Source organism: Suncus etruscus, chromosome 14 (assembly GCF_024139225.1).
Source record: "Suncus etruscus isolate mSunEtr1 chromosome 14, mSunEtr1.pri.cur, whole genome shotgun sequence".
Classification (NCBI taxonomy): domain Eukaryota; kingdom Metazoa; phylum Chordata; class Mammalia; order Eulipotyphla; family Soricidae; genus Suncus; species Suncus etruscus.
In genome coordinates this window covers 79056169-79072002 of record NC_064861.1, presented here as the reverse complement: position 1 = coordinate 79072002, position 15834 = coordinate 79056169, and the positions used below count along the sequence as shown (strand labels likewise).

At 43.4% G+C, this 15834-nt stretch overlaps 2 protein-coding genes and 1 non-coding gene across 3 annotated transcripts in view; all 3 read right to left on the bottom strand.

The window, feature by feature from the left end:
- The window catches only part of LRP3 (LDL receptor related protein 3), a 269703-nt gene that overhangs the window by 76610 nt on the left and 177259 nt on the right, over nucleotides 1-15834 (bottom strand). The window lies entirely within an intron of this gene.
- WDR88 (WD repeat domain 88) overlaps nucleotides 1-15834 on the bottom strand; it is a 58389-nt gene that overhangs the window by 41232 nt on the left and 1323 nt on the right. Inside the window, exon 2 of the mRNA XM_049787446.1 lies at nucleotides 13841-13951. Coding sequence (XP_049643403.1) covers nucleotides 13841-13951 — 111 coding nt within the window. The remainder of the gene's footprint in view (nucleotides 1-13840; nucleotides 13952-15834) is intronic.
- Nucleotides 11131-11321, bottom strand: LOC126028905 (U2 spliceosomal RNA). Its single transcript, XR_007502589.1, has one exon. It is a non-coding gene; the product is annotated as a U2 spliceosomal RNA (small nuclear RNA).

Genomic DNA, 15834 nt, shown 5'->3' with positions numbered 1-15834 from the left:
TTTGAATCCCGGCATCCCAAATGGTCCCTTGAGCCTGCCAGGAGCAATTTCTGAGCATAGAGCCAGGAGTAACTCCTGAGCACTGCTGGGTGTGACACAAAAACAAACAAACAAACAAAATTACCTTACAGGGGCTGGAGTGATAGCACAGCAGTAAGGTGTTTGCCTTGCATGCAGCCAACACAGGTCGGACGGCAGTTCCAATTTTGGCATCTCGTGTGGTTCCCCAAGCCTGCCAGGGGTGATTTCTGAGCACAGAGCCAGGAGTAACTCCTGGGTGCTATTGGGTGTGACCCAAAAACCAAAAATTTTTTTTCTTTTACCTTACAGGGCCAGAACAATAATAGCACAGCAGGTAGGGCATTTGCCTTGCATAAGATCAATCTGGGTTCGATCCCCAGCATCCCATATGGTCATCTGAACCTGCCAGGAGTGATTTCTGAGCACAGAGCCAGATGTATTTCCTGAATATCACTGGATGTGGTCCAACACCCCCCCCCCAAAAAAAAAGTTTACCTCAGACCCTGAGCCATGCTACAGCACCACATGATTCCCTAAGCACCACCAGAAGTGATCCCAAGCACAGAACCAGGGTTAGTTCCTGAGCACTGCCAGGTCTGGCCCCTACGAAAAAAACATTTGACCTCTTTAGGGGAAAGAAATCACTCAACATCTTAGAAACACTGCTTCGCAAACATGAAGTACTGAGTCAATCCCCCATGTTGCCACAAGCCCCAAGTGCAAGCGCCACAGCCACATGTGTGGTTTGTATTGCCATGTGGTGCCAAGCATATGACAATGTACCACTGCCAGATGTGCAACCTCTGCCCTCGTCATCAAAATACAACAGTGAAGGGAAGAGGAAGGAACAGTGTTTGCCCAGCAATTTAGGCCTCTCCTAAAGAAATCACTGGAGAAACTGGAGTCATAGAACAGTGGGTAAAACACTTGTGTTAGATCCCAGTATCCCATATAGTCCCTTGAGCCTACCAGGAGTGATCCCTTGGCACAGAACCAGGAGCAAGCTCTGAGCACTGCTGGATGTGGCCCCAAACAGGAAAACAAACAAAAACACATAAATAAATAAACAAACAGATGAACAAAAAATAAATATGTGGGGACTGGAGAGATAGCATAGTGGTAGGGCATTTGCCTTGCATGCAGAAGGACGGTAGTTTGAATCCCGGCATCCCATATGGTCCCCCGAGCCTGCCGGGGCGATTTCTGAGCATAGAGCCAGAAGTAGCCCCTGAGCGCTGCAGGTGTGATGAAGAAGAAGAAGAAGAAGAAGAAGAAGAAGAAGAAGAAGAAGAAGAAGAAGAAGAAGAAGAAGAAGAAGAAGAAGAAGAAGAAGAAGAAGAAGAAGAAGAAGAAGAAGAAAGAGGAGGAAGGAGGAGGAGGAAGAAGAAAAAGAAGAAGAGGAAGAAGAAGAAGAAGAAGAAGAAGAAGAAGAAGAAAGAAGAAGAAGAAGAAGAAGAAGAAGAAGAAGAAGAAGAAGAAGAAGAAGAAGAAGAAGAAGAAGAAGAAGAAGAAGAAGAAGTAAGAGGAGGAAGGAGGAGGAGGAAGAAGAAAAAGAAGAAGAGGAAGAAGAAGAAGAAGAAGAAGAAGAAGAAGAAGAAGAAGAAGAAGAAAGAAGAAGAAGAAGAAGAAGAAGAAGAAGAAGAAGAAGAAGAAGAAGAAAGAGGAGGAAGGAGGAGGAGGAAGAAGAAAAAGAAGAAGAGGAAGAAGAAGAAGAAGAAGAAGAAGAAGAAGAAGAAGAAGAAGAAGAAGAAGAAGAAGAAGAAGAAGAAGAAGAAGAAGAAGAAGAAGAAGAAGAAGAAGAAGAAGATGTAGTCAGTGGTAGTAAACTCTGAGCAGCAGGCCCAGAACAATGAGTTTTCTAAGGGGAGGGTTAGGAGGGAACCTTGAGAAAGTGGACCAGGAACACTGCAAGCTGGTGTGCGTTTTGGAATCTATCGTGTAGCTGAAATTCTATTAACCGTACTGTAAATTCCCATGCCTAAATATAAATCAGCTTTAAAAAATAAATGAAATGCAGGTCTACCGGTAGTAAATCATAAAGCAATGTCTTCTCCAGGGGCCAGAGTGATAGCACAGTGGTAGAGGTTTGCCTTGCATGTGGCCCACCTGGGACGGACCTGGGGTCGATTTCTGACATTCTATATGGTCCCCCGAGACTGCCAGGAGCTATTTCTGAGCACAGAGCCAGGAGTAACCTCTGAGCACCACCAGCTGTGGCTCCAAAACAAAAAACAAACAAACAAAAAAAGGTCTTCTCCATCACATTTAAAATAATGTTTGTAACCCCCATATACATCCTACGAGCCTACAGTGGAAGCAGCCATGCTTTAGAGAACATCAATCGAAGGGGAGATAAAGAAAACTTTCTATTTGGGTCCCTTGAAGCCTTGCAGAGCAGCTCAGACGTCCTGAGACGGGGAGGTTCAGGACTCGACAGTGTCACCTTCTGGCCACAGAAAGGAATCACGGCCACAGCCGGCGCCAGATGGAAAAGGACACTAGGTGAGAATCCTTTGGCAGGGAGATTCACTGCCATAGAAGCCAGATGGGACTCATGACACCCACAGCCAAGGGAAATGTCTTTCCTGTGTTCTGAATGTTTCTTGAAATAACTGGGTCACTGAATAGGAGGGTTTGGAAAAACAAGTAAGAGAGAGCTGCCTTGTCACTGGGCATAAGGACACAGGTCACTTGAGGGAGGCGCTAATCAGATGAGTGAATAGAGGAAAAAGAAAAGCTCTAGAATTTGCTGGAAAAAAATAAGAGAAATACAATGATATTTCCAGCCTGATCCAAACAGCTATATAAGTATCATTAAAACAACAACAACAACAACAACAACAACAACAACAGGGCCGGAGAGATAGCATGAAGGTAAGGTGTTTGCCTTGCATGCAGAAGGATGGTGGTTCGAATCCTGGCATCCCATAAGGTCCCCCAAGCCTGCCAAGAGTGATTTTTGAGCGTAGACCCAGGAGTCACCCCTGAGCGCTGTCGGGTGTGACCCCAAAACAAACAAACAAAAAGTATCATTTATGTTTTCAAGTTATATAAGTATATATAATGTAATGGACAAGGAAAAAAATTCACCCCAATACTTTCATAGCAGTTTTCTTGAGGATGAATTGCTTTTGTAATATGAGAAAAACTACCATAGTTATATTTCACAGGACTTGAAGGATATGACCCTATCTTAGGTAGGAGGAGATTGTCATGGTTCTTGGGGGTTAGGGGACACACATGGAGGTGATTAGGGGCAATTCCTAGCTCAGTGCTCGAGAATCATTCCTAGTAGCACTCAGAGATTGAGCCAGGGTTGGCCACACATAAAGTACCTACAACTCTATACAACGTCTCTGGCCCCGGAAAAGGCATGATTAAAAGCACTCCCAGGTCTGCAGAGATAGCTCAAAGGGCCCCGTGCATGCTTTGCATGCCCGAGACCAAATTCCAACCATAGCACTGCATGGTCACCCTCTGAGCACTCTGCTGAGAGCATCTCCTGAGCACAGAGACAGGACAGCTCTTCGGGTCTGGCCAAATTGCATTTCCATTTTTTTTGTTATTTTGTCTTGGTTTGGTTTGAGGCTACACCTGGTGGTGCTCAGGGGTTCTTTCTGACCCTGCACTCAGAGATCACTCGTGGTGGTGCCCAAGTGACCATATGGGATGCTGGGGGTGGAACCTAGGTTAGCCACATGCAAGGCAGACACCTTATGTGTTGTTCTATCAAGTCAGCCAAGTATTTAAATTTTTTTGATTAAAATAATCAAGTGTGAGGGCCGAAGAGATAGCATAGAGGCAGGGCGTTTGCCTTGCATGCTGAAGGATGGTGGTTTGAATTCCGGCATCCCATATGGTTCCCGGAGCCTGCCAGGAGCGATTTCTGAGTGTAGAGCCAGGAGTAACCCCTGAGCGCTGCCGGGTGTGACTCAAAATCCCCCCAAAATAAATTAATAATAATAATAATAATAATAATAATAATAATAATAATAATAATAATAATAATAATAAAGCACGAATCAAATGTTTGAGTTTGAAGCAGGGTTAAAAGGAAAAGCCCAGAAGGGCCAGAGTGATAGCACAGCAGGTAAGAGACTTACCTTGCATGCACCTGACTTGGGTTCAATCCCTGACATCCCATATAGTCCCCCGAGCCTGCTATTTTTCTTTCTTTCTTTCTTTCTTTCTTTCTTTCTTTCTTTCTTTCTTTCTTTCTTTCTTTTTTTTTTTTTTTCTTTCTTTCTTTCTTTTCTTTCTTTCTTTCTTCTTTCTTTCTTTCTTTCTTTCTTTTTCTTCTTTCTTTCTTTCTTTCTTTCTTTCTTTCTTCTTTCTTTCTTCCTTCTTCTTTCTTTCTTTCTTTCTTTTTTTCTCTTTCTTTTCTTTCTTCTTCTTCTTCTTTCTTTCTTCTTTCTTTCTTTCTTCTTTCTCTTTTTTCTTTCTTCCATTCTTTCTTTCTTCTTTCTTTCTTCTTTCTTTCTCTCTTTCTTTCCTTCCTTCTTTCTTTCATTCTTTTTTCATTTTTTTATCATCTATATATCCATCTTTTTCTTTCTCTTCCTTCCTTCTTTCTTTCTTTTCCTTTTTTCTTTCTTTTCTTCTTGCCTTCCTTCTTTCTTTTCTTTCTTTTCTTCTTTCCTTTCTTCTTTCTTTTCTTTCTTTCCTTCCTTCTTTCCTTCCTACTTTCTTTCTTACCTTTTCTTTCCTTCTTGCCTTTCTTCTTTCTTGCCTTCCTCCCTCCCTCCCTTCCTTTCTTTCTTTCTTTCTTCTTTTTTCTTTCTTTCTTTCTTCCATTCTTTCTTTCTTCTTTCTTACTCTCTTTCTTTCCTTCCTTCTTTCTTTCATTCTTTCTTTTTATCATCTATATATCCATCTATCCTTTTCTTTCTCTTCCTTCCTTCCTTTCTTCTTTCTTTTTTTTTTTGTTTGTTTGTTTTTTTGTTTTTGGGTCACACCCGGCAGTGCTCAGGGGTTACTCCTGGCTGTCTGCTCAGAAATAGCTCCTGGCAGGCACGGGGGACCATATGGGACACCGGGATTTGAACCAACCACCTTTGGTCATGGATTGGCTGTTTGCAAGGCAAACGCCGCTGTGCTATCTCTCCGGGCCCCCCTTCCTTCTTTCTTTCTTTTCCTTTTTTCTTTCTTTTCTTCTTGCCTTCCTTCTTTCTTTTCTTTCTTTCTTTCCTTCCTTTCTTCTTTCCTTCCTTCCTTCTTTCTTTCTTACCTTTTCTTTCCTTCTTGCCTTTCTTCTTTCTTGCCTTCCTCCCTACCTTCCTCCTTCCTTCCTTTCTTTCTTTCTTTCTTTCTTTTCTTTCTTTCTTTCTTTCTTTCTTTTCTTTTTTTCTTTCCTTCCTTCCTTCCTTCCTTCTTTCTTTCTTTCTTTCTTTCTTTCTTACCTTTTCTTTCCTTCTTGCCTTTCTTCCTTCTTGCCTTCCTCCCTCCCTCCCTTCCTTCTTTCTTCTTCCCTCCCTCTCTCCCTCCCTCCCTCCCTCCTTCCTTCCTTCCTTCCTTCCTTCCTTCCTTCCTTCCTTCCTTCCTTCCTTCCTTCCTTTCTATCACACCTATCAACACTAAGGGTTTTCTCCTGGCAGGCTCGAGAAACCATATGTGATGCCAAAGGATCAAACCCGAGTTTGTCCTGGGTTGGAGCACCTGCTACCACTGTGCTATTGTTCCAGCCCCAGGAGTGATTTCTGAGCATACAACCAGAAATAACCCCTGAGCAATGCAATCCCAAAACGAAATGAGAGCCAGAGACAGAAGTGATGAGATGGTGGGAGATGAAAGAGATGCAGGGAACATTCGGGCCCAGACACTGTAAGAGGAAGGCGTTACTGGGTAAGAGACCTATTCAGCTGCCTACAGTCACCTCCCTATGGAGTCATGATGCAGACATCATGGAGTAACACACAATCTGGGCTGGCCTGCCTTCTGCACTTGTGAGAGATGAGGGAAGCGAAGCTCCCACAGTAAAGTAACACTAAGGCAGAGGGACTGGGGGCTGAGGCAGAAGGGCCACAAGGGGGAGCAAAGTAGAGGCAGCTGCAAAATGAGTGAGCTGAGATCAGCCAGGTAGATGCTGAGACATACAGACATATTTTCTGGGGTGCAGAGAAGACTGATTCATGGTAGGACAGGCAGGACAGAGAGGCGGGGTGCAAAGACAGAGGCGTGCATAGAAGCAAGGATGCCCTGATAGACGTCCCTAATCTTGGGGTACACATGCAGTTTCCCTTCTTCCTTCTATGGGTATCACAGAGCCCCCACCCCTGCCTCTCCAGCTTCTCAGGTCCCCAGATAAGGGCAAGGGTTCAAGACTCCCAGAGAAACAGCAGTTTTCCTATCCTCATCACAGGTCCTGTCTGGAGGGTGAGGATATAGGGGACACAGCAGAGGTGTGGAGAGCTGGCATAGTCCTGGGAGGCAGAGGGAAGCCCCAGAAGCCCCAAGAACCACACCAATGTTGTGTGCCAAATTCAAGGCCTTAGGACCAGAGAGATAGCACAATAGGTAGGGCACTTGCCTTGCATGCAGTCAGCGCAGGTTTCATCCCTAGCATCCCATAAGTTCTCCCAAACTCCATCAAGAGTATTTTCTGAGCATAGAGCCAAGAATGACTGGGTCTGTGATCACTAGCCCTGAGCACCACCAGGTGTGGCCCAAAAACAAAACAAGCAAACCAAAACCCCAAATTCAGGCCTCAGCCCCTTCAACATTACTGTACCTGCCAGCCACACAAGAGACACTCTTCCAAGGGTCAGCCTAGGCCCGGCCTCTCTCCACCTAACTCCCAAGCATCTCTCCACTGGCTCTTCCAGCTCTAAGAAACAGGACTGAGCTCTCTTTTCAGGCCACCACCTGACCCCAGGGTGCCCCTAGCACCCTGCTTATCTGACTCATCTGTTCCAGGGAGATAGGAGAACAGACCGACCTCTGCCAAATTGCCAAATTGCCACAGCACTCAGGTCCCAGGCCTGAGCTCTTCTTTGTCCTTGGTAAGTGCTGCACCTTCTTTGGGTCTAGAAACATGTTTCTCTTTTATGTTTGTTTGTCTTTGTTTTGGGGTCAACCCGGTGGCACTCAGGGGTTACTCCTGTTTCTACACTTAGAAGTCCCTCCTGGAAGGCATGAGGGACCATAAAGAATGCCGGGATTTGAACCACTGTCTGTCCTGGTTCAGCTGCATGCAAGGCAAATGCCCTACTGCTGTTCTATTTCTCTGGCCCCGAGAAGTATGTTTCTGAATGAAGCCAAGAGAGGGCACAACACAGATGTCCAGCAGAGCCCCCATCACAGCCACATGGGATCATCATTTTCAGTCTGTATCAGGGCAGGCTGCATTTCTAACATAAACTGAGTTTCTTTGCTTCTTACAAACAAGAGACATCCTGAGCCTTTGGGCTCCCCGTGCACATGTGGATGCTCTGGCAGCTCACCCACAAGGGGTGAGTGGGCTCAGAGGGCCCCCTGGGGGCAAACAGCAGGCTGAGAATTTGGTCCCCTAATGTATTGAGGGTGTGATCCTGCCACAAGAACAAGAGTGTGTGGGAGGGGATGTAAAAAACTGAGTTTAGAGGCCAGAGTGGTGGCGCAAGCAGTAAGGCATCTGTCTTGCCTGCGCTAGCCTAGGATGGACTGCAGTTTGATCCTCCGGCGTCCCATATGGTCCCCCAAGCCAGGAGCAATTTCTGAGTGCATAGCCAGGAGTAATCCCTGAGCGTCACCGGGTGTGGCCCAAACACCAAAAAATTATGAGTTTAAAAGATATTTTGTTCCAATCAATTATAAAATTCATTTGGAGCCACAAAAGACTCAGGGTAGCCAAATACATACTGAAAAACCAGAAGGTAGGTGGCATCTCTTTACCTAACATGAAGCTTTACTATAAAGCCATAGTGATCAAAACAGCATGGTACTGGAACAAAGGCAGAGTCTCAGATCAGTGGGTTAGAATAGAATATCCAGAGATAAATATACAGCCAAATAATATTTGACAAAAGAGCCAAGAACTTGAAATGGAACAAAGACAGTCTCTTCAACAAATGGTATTGGAACAACGGAAACCACCTATAAGAAATTGAAAATTGATCCATACCTCACACCTTACACAAAAGTCAACTCAAAATAGATTAAAGACCTTGAAATCAGACCCGAATCCGTAAAGTTTATTGAGGAAAAAATAGGCAGAACACTCAAAGACCTATATATCAAAAAAGTCTTTGAGGATAGAATGCCAATGGCAAGAACTTTAGCATCAAATCTAAATAAATGGGACTGCATCAAACTAAAAAGTTTCTGAATGGCCAAAGAAACCCTACTTAATACTAGAATACAGTTAATGAAATGGGAAAAAAATTTTGCACTCAACACATCAGATAATGGGCTGATATCTAGGGATATACAAAGCACTCAGAAAGGTGAGCTCAAAAAATCTAATAAAGCCATAGAAAAATGGAGAGAAGAAATGAATAGACACTCTCTGAGGAAGAATGAAAGATGGCCAACAGACACATGAAAACATGCTCACCTTCACTCATCATTAGGGAAATCCAAATCAAGACAACAATGAGGTACCACCTTACACCAGTGAGGACTGCTCACATCAAAAATAATGGCAAGGATGTGATAAGAAAGGAACTCTCATCCACTGTTGGTAGGAATGCTGCCTGGTCCAACCCCTTTGGAAAACAGTGTGGAGAGTGCTCAGTAAACTCAGAATTGAGCTGCCATATAACCCAGCAATTGCTCTCCTGGGTATCTATCACCAAGTCAGAAGGACATTCATCCCAAAGTATGTGTGCACTCCATTATTTATCGCAGCACTAAGCACAATAGCCAAGATTTGGAGCCAGCCTCCATGTCCAACAACAGATGAGTGGATCATGAAGATGTGGTATTTATACGCAATGGAATACTACATAGCAGTTAGAAATGACACAATCATAGACTTTGCAGAAACGTGGATGAATCTACAAAATATTATGTTAAATGAAGTAAGCCAGAAGATGAAGGATAAACACAGAATGATGGGGCCAGAGAGATAGCATGGAGATAGGGCATTTGCCTTTCATGCAGAAGGATGCTGGTTCGAATCCCTGCATTCCATATGGTCCCCCAAGCCTGCCAGGAGCGATTTCTGACCCTAGAGCTAGGAGTAACCCCTGAGCACCACTGGGTGTGACCCAAAAACAAAAAAACAACAACAAAAAAAAACACAGAATGATAGCATTCTTCTGAGGTACTTAGAATATACACCATATATGCATTTAATACTCCAGTAACAAATACAACGATCTCATAGGATAGAAACTCCAAGCAAGCGAGCAGGTATGTAAAAAGCCTTTTACTGCAAAGGCCTATAATAATGTCTTAGGGATCTTATACAGGGTTACAGGTGAAGAATATGATTTTTATAAAAAGACTCCAGTGGAAGCTTTTTATTTATTTATTTTTGTGGTTTTTGGGTCACACCCAGCAGTGCTCAGGGGTTATTCCTGGCTCCAGGCTCAGAAATTGCTCCTGGCAGGCACGGGGGACCATATGGGACGCCGGGATTTGAACCGATGACCTCCTGCATGAAAGGCAAACACCTTACCTCCATGCTATCTCTCCGGCCCCCCCAGTGGAAGCTTTTTATAAAAATATGTTTTAATGCCTTAATATTACTAGATTTAAAATAACCTCTCAGCTTCTCTGTCCACAGGGGTTCTTGGATACAAAGGGTGGATACCTTAATTTGATACCTCGGTGCTCAGTCACAGTAGATAACATATTTAGTTTGCATTATGAAAATATCTAGCTAGGGGCCGGGCGGTGGCGCTAAAGGTAAGGTGCCTGCCTTGCCTGCGCTAGCCTTGGACGGACCGAGGTTCGATCCCCCGGTGTCCCATATGGTCCCCCAAGCCAGGAGCAACTTCTGAGCACATAGCCAAGAGTAACCCCTGAGCGTTACCGGGTGTGGCCCAAAAACCAAAAAAAAAAAAAAATCTAGCTAAAACAGCCCAATATAATCTTTTCCTCTGGTTTATAGCCTCTATTAGAACCTAAAGCATGTGACCATCCAGACCACTGGAATAATCAGCTGCGAACCACAGACTTATATTACAGGACCTACTACTCATCAAACACGTTTGGGCAAATTAACATTTCCTTTCTCTCTCCTTTCTTCTCTCTTCTCACTACTTCTTTTATTCTCCCCTTTCTTCTTCTACCCCTTCTTCCTCCTCATCATCTTGATTGATTAATTTTTTAACCTTATTTTTACTATATTTACCTATTTTTCTGTTCTCCTCTTATCGTTTGCTCTTCCTTCCTCTTTCTCTTAAGCTATACCTAAGCTGATTATTTATCTTTATTCAACCAGTCCTTAAGAGAGCAGACCCATCCTATTAGGGTCAGACCTCTAACAGCGGCTTAAGTAATAGATCAGTATTGTATGTTTTTATGTGGGCATGAGTACATAGAGAGAGGACTCTTCTGTGAGAGCCAAACCTAAATTGTAAACAACCCATGCCTATAATGTATGTAGCTCCTCCTATATACTATCCCTCCTCCCCACCTTCAGAAATCCTACTATCCCTTCACCCCACATTTTCAATCCGATATCCCACCTCATTAATGCTTTTTACCCTCAGTTCTTAACCCATTAGATATCAAGACTGACCTCCTGGCCCCCAATAAGCCATCACCCAGCTCCCAAGCTAATGGACACCCACCCAGCCCCACATCTCGTCCCCCAGCAAGAATCTACAACCAACACCCCTGCTGACTCATGCTCTGTGGTCCTCCTTCTCACCACCCCCCAAATGTGGACTGTCGTTTGATACCGAACTCAGCTCCAGATTGTTACCTAGTGCAAGAACTCTACGCGAGCCTTTTCTGCCACAAATCATTTCTCAATCTCAACAAGACCAGGGTGTGTGATAAAAATGTGTAATGGACTTCACCCACACACACAAGAAAACCTCAAAAGACAGTGGGGAAGCCTATATTTCCTTTATAAGTTTAACACCTATATAATACTACCTCTTAACCTGTTTATCCCCAAATGTATGGTAGTCTCCTATGTCAGTTTGTTCCCTTAATATTTTTTTATTTTATTTTTTTTGTATGCGCACCATTCCCGGAGGTACTGCAATACCAGGCCGATGTGCAGAGTGGACGGAGCAAGCTCCTTTTCCGACTCCCAGCTCCAAAAATCCATTTAATATGTTGTCCTCAGATAGAGGACATATCAGATATTAAACTGATAAGAACAGATACTACACTTGATCTTAACCAAAAGGCCAAGAAGCGATCCCTTAATATTTTTTAAACTTATTTTTATTTATTTTTTTCCTTTATATATGTGAATAGATACATATATATTGTCTCAATTCTGTTTTCTCTTCTTCCTTAACTTCATCTGTTTTAGTTCTGCTTGATACGAAAACCTACAAGAAAAAGTCTTGCCGAGGATAATAGCTCAGGTCAAAACCAGGGCACAGAGATGATGGAGCCTGACACTCTTTTTTTTTCTTTTTTTTTTTTTTTTTGGTTTTTTTTTTTGGGCCACACCCATTTGACGCTCAGGGGTTACTCCTGGCTATGCACTCAGAAATCGCCCCTGGCTTGGGGGGACCATATGGGACACCGGGGGATCGAACCGCGGTCCTTCCTTGGCTAGCGCTTGCAAGGCAGACACCTTACCTCTAGCGCCACCTTCCCGGCCCCGAGCCTGACACTCTTACCCCTAAATGCACCAGCAATATAATATACCACCATTTTTTCTTGCAAAGGCATACTAAAAAGGGGGAATTTTATGTATCGAAACAAGTTCTTATCTACTGTGGGTGGGAACTCATATACTTTACAATACAGGGGCACTTCCCACCTTGAACATATGTCATGTAGTCCTAATTTAGACTCCATGTGATTAGACAGTGACCGTCCAAACCTGAGCCCTAGATCTCAGACATAGAACTGATACATTTCTCTGCAACAGCTTCAAGAACCAAACTCCCTCTGGGACATTTTTTTTGGGGGGTGGGGTCACGCCCGGCAGCACTTAGGGGTTACTCCTGGCTTCAGGCTCAGAAATCGCTCCTGGCAGGTTCGGGGGACCATATGGGATGCTGGGATTTGAACCACCATCCTTCTGCATGCAAAGCAAACGCCCTACCTCCATGCTATCTCTCCGGCCTCTGGGACATTCTAAATACTGTTCTGACATCGGTTTTGGTATGACATCCTCATAATGAGGAAATGGCAACAACTTGAACCAAGAGCAGGTTGTCTTAACACACCTCCTAACGATAAGATGAATTCAAAAGACATGTCATTCTTTGATTGGTACAAAAGCCAATTCAATATCTACAGATGACTGGGCAGAACTTATCGTGGGACCAATAAAAAAAGACCCTAGTTTAGGCCTGGTCTATGATCTGTACAACAACCAAGATCTCTAACTCCAGAGGTTTGAATGAGACAACTGCAACTAAGCAGATCTTCTGGAAACATAAGGAAAGACTCTACCCTGTGCTTCATCCTAGGTTTGGGGCAAAAACCAAGACCACCAACTACAGAAGACTGATTAAAACAACAATGATGGGGCCTGGAGAGATAGCACAGCGGTGTTTGCCTTGCAAGCACCCGATCCAGGACCTAAGGTGGTTGGTTCGAATCCCGATGTCCCATATGGTCCCCCGTGCCTGCCAGGAGCTATTTCTGAGCAGACAGACAAGAGTAACCCCTGAGAATCGCCTGGTGTGGCCCCAAAACCAAAAACAAACAAACAAAAAAAAAACCAAAAAAAAAAAAAAAACTATGATGGAACAGAACTCCTCAAACTGTAAAGTAAGACTCCATCCTAGGCCCCATCCTTTGACCTGTGCAAATACCAAGATCTCTAGCTACAGAGGTAGAATTTTATCATCCACAATGGAGCGGAAAGTTTTCAGACACCACCAAAGGACCAACAGGAGAATAAAAGAACATGTATGGATTCTGTAGTTATTCCCATGACAGTATACTTCAAGGGCAGAGAAACCCTGAATTCCCGTTCTAATTTCCCCAATAATTTCTGTGCCTATACAAGGAGAGAGAGAGAGAGGCACAAATTAACTTTTTTTTGTTTTGCTCTTGTTGTTGCTTGTTTCACACCCCCCCATGGGTTTTCTTTTTGTGTGTGTGCTTTGTTTAATTGTTGTTGTTTGTTTGTTTGTTTTATTTTAGGACCGTGGTTATTGTATGATTGGTGTCTTTATTGCTGTAGTGCTTTTTGAGGTTTTTTGTTTGAGCTCAGAAGTTGCTCCTGGCTTGGGGGCCCTTTCTTTTCTTAAACTGATATTTATAGCCTCTAAAAGGACTCCTCCCATTTTTTGCTTATTTTATTTTTGCTCCATTTTATTTTATTTTATTTTATTTCTTCAAACAGAAACAGATCATTTGAACCATCTTATTTTACCTCACAAATTGAGGGGAAAATAATGGAGAGTACCAAGACCAGACAGTTGTATGAACATTAAGTAGAAATAAAAAAAATGATCAGACTTAAACACCAAATCAAAGCCAACGACAACAGAATCAACACCCAGTCTACAACATACTAGACACAGAGGGGACCACTTATCCTAGCAACCCGGTGGTAAAGGAGAGAGATATGGGATGCATGCTGGGAACAGGGGTGGAGGGAGGACAACATTGGTGGTGGGAATACCCCTGATCCAATGTTACTATGTACCTAAAAAATTACTGTGAAAGATTTGTAATCCACTTTGGTCAAGATAAAAATTAAAAATAAAAGATATTTTGTTCCACCTGACCCTGGGACACCTACCCACAGCTTCACGGAGCAGTCATAGGAGCCACTGAGCACCTTGGTGTCATCTACACAGAAGTGACAGGAACTCACCACATTCTGGTGCCCCTTTAAGACTTTAAATGGAATCTGGGGGAAAAAAAAAGTGAGATCAGTTGATTGCAGAACACAAAGTCAATTTTCCTTTTAATCATTTGTATTTCTATACATATTTACAATAACTAATCCAGAAAACAGTGGGGGGGGTCTTTGTTTTTGTTTTTTGAGCCATACCCGGCAGCACTCAGGAGTTACTCCTAGCTCTACACTCAGAAATTGCTCCTAGCAGGCTAAGAGGACCATATGGGATGCCAGAAATCGAACCTGGGTCCATCCCAGTCAGCTTCATGGAAGGCAAATGTGCTATCACTCTGTCCCCACCCCTTTTTGAAAGTCTTTATTTCTTTTGGGTTTGAAGCCATAGCTGACTGTACTTAGGGAATGATTACTCATGGCTTCGTTCTCAGGGTTCACTCTAGGGAAGCATATGGGATTCTGAGGATTGAACTCTGGTTGGCTGTGTACAAGGCAAGCTCTTGACCAGCTGTTCTTTCCCAGGCCTACAGGAGAGGAAAAAAGGCCCATTTATAAAAAAGAAAAAAGAATATGAAGCAAGAGGTAGGGGAGACGAGTCAAAGACTGGTGTGCATATAGAAGTCCAAGTTCAATCCCTAAGCAGAGTTGGTCCCCCGAGTTCTACTAGTTAGCCAGGGAAGAGCACTTGCCCTCTTCCCATGTGTGAAACTCTGACTGAATCCCCAGTACCAGAAAAACAAACAAACATGGTTAAGTACAAAAAGTAAAATGAAGCCCACTTAAAATTTGAGATTAGCTTAAGCTAGTATGCATGTACATGAAAATGTAAAAAATACTATGCCTCTAATGTTTAAGGAGTTATGTAAGTTTTATGGCTTTAGATTGCCTTGTGTGCTGTTAAGAAATATTATAATGTGTTACAATCTGGGGACTTGAGGGACAAAGTAATTGTACATGGATTCTGTTTTATTTATCTTAATGTTCTTTGGCTGAAAGTTCAAAGTTAAGATATCAGCAAGGGGACTTCTTCTGAGAATTATGTTATGGGTGATTGTCCTTCCACTGTAACTTTACCTTGTCCTCTTTCTTTGCATCTTTGTTCTCATAATTAAAAAAAAAAAAAAAAGTAAAATGAGGGACCAGAGCAGTGGCACATGTGCTAAGGTATTTGCCTTGCATGTGCTAACCTAGGACAGACCACAGTTTGATCCCCCGGCATCCCATTTGGTCCAAGCAGGAGCAATTCCTGAGCACATAGCCAGGAGTAACCCCTGAGCATCACTGGGTGTGGCCCAAAAACAAAAAAACAAAAAAACAAGTAAAATGAGGGACTGAAACAATAGCACAACAGTTGCACATGGTTGACCCGGGTTCAAGCGTGGCATTCCATATGGTTCCCCCAAGCCTGCCATGAGCGATTTCTGAGTGCAGAGCCATGAGTAACCCCTGAATGTCGCTGGGTGTGACCCCAAAACAAACAAAAACAAAAAAGTATCTAGTTAATAGCACAGCAGGTTGGGCGTTTGCCTTTCATGCAGCTGACCTGGATTCCATATGGTTCCCCCAAGCCTTCCAGGAACAATTTATGAGTGCAGAGCTAAGAGTAACCTCTGAATACCACTGGATGTGGCCCAGAAATACAAACACACACACACACACACACACACACACACACACACACACACACACACACACACACGCCTCAGTAAAACAAAGTAGCAGGGGTCTGAGGCACACTCCCATTTATGTAAACAAAAAGGTTACAGGGGGACAGTCATGGATAATCTAAATTATCTCTAGGGATGCAGAAAAAACTATGGTAGAAACACTCATTGCCTCAGTCCAGTGGATTGGGGTGGTTAGGGAAGGACAGGGGTAAAAGAGAAAGTTCTATTGAGAATATAAATAAACTAGACACCCTTGTCCCATTTCGTTTT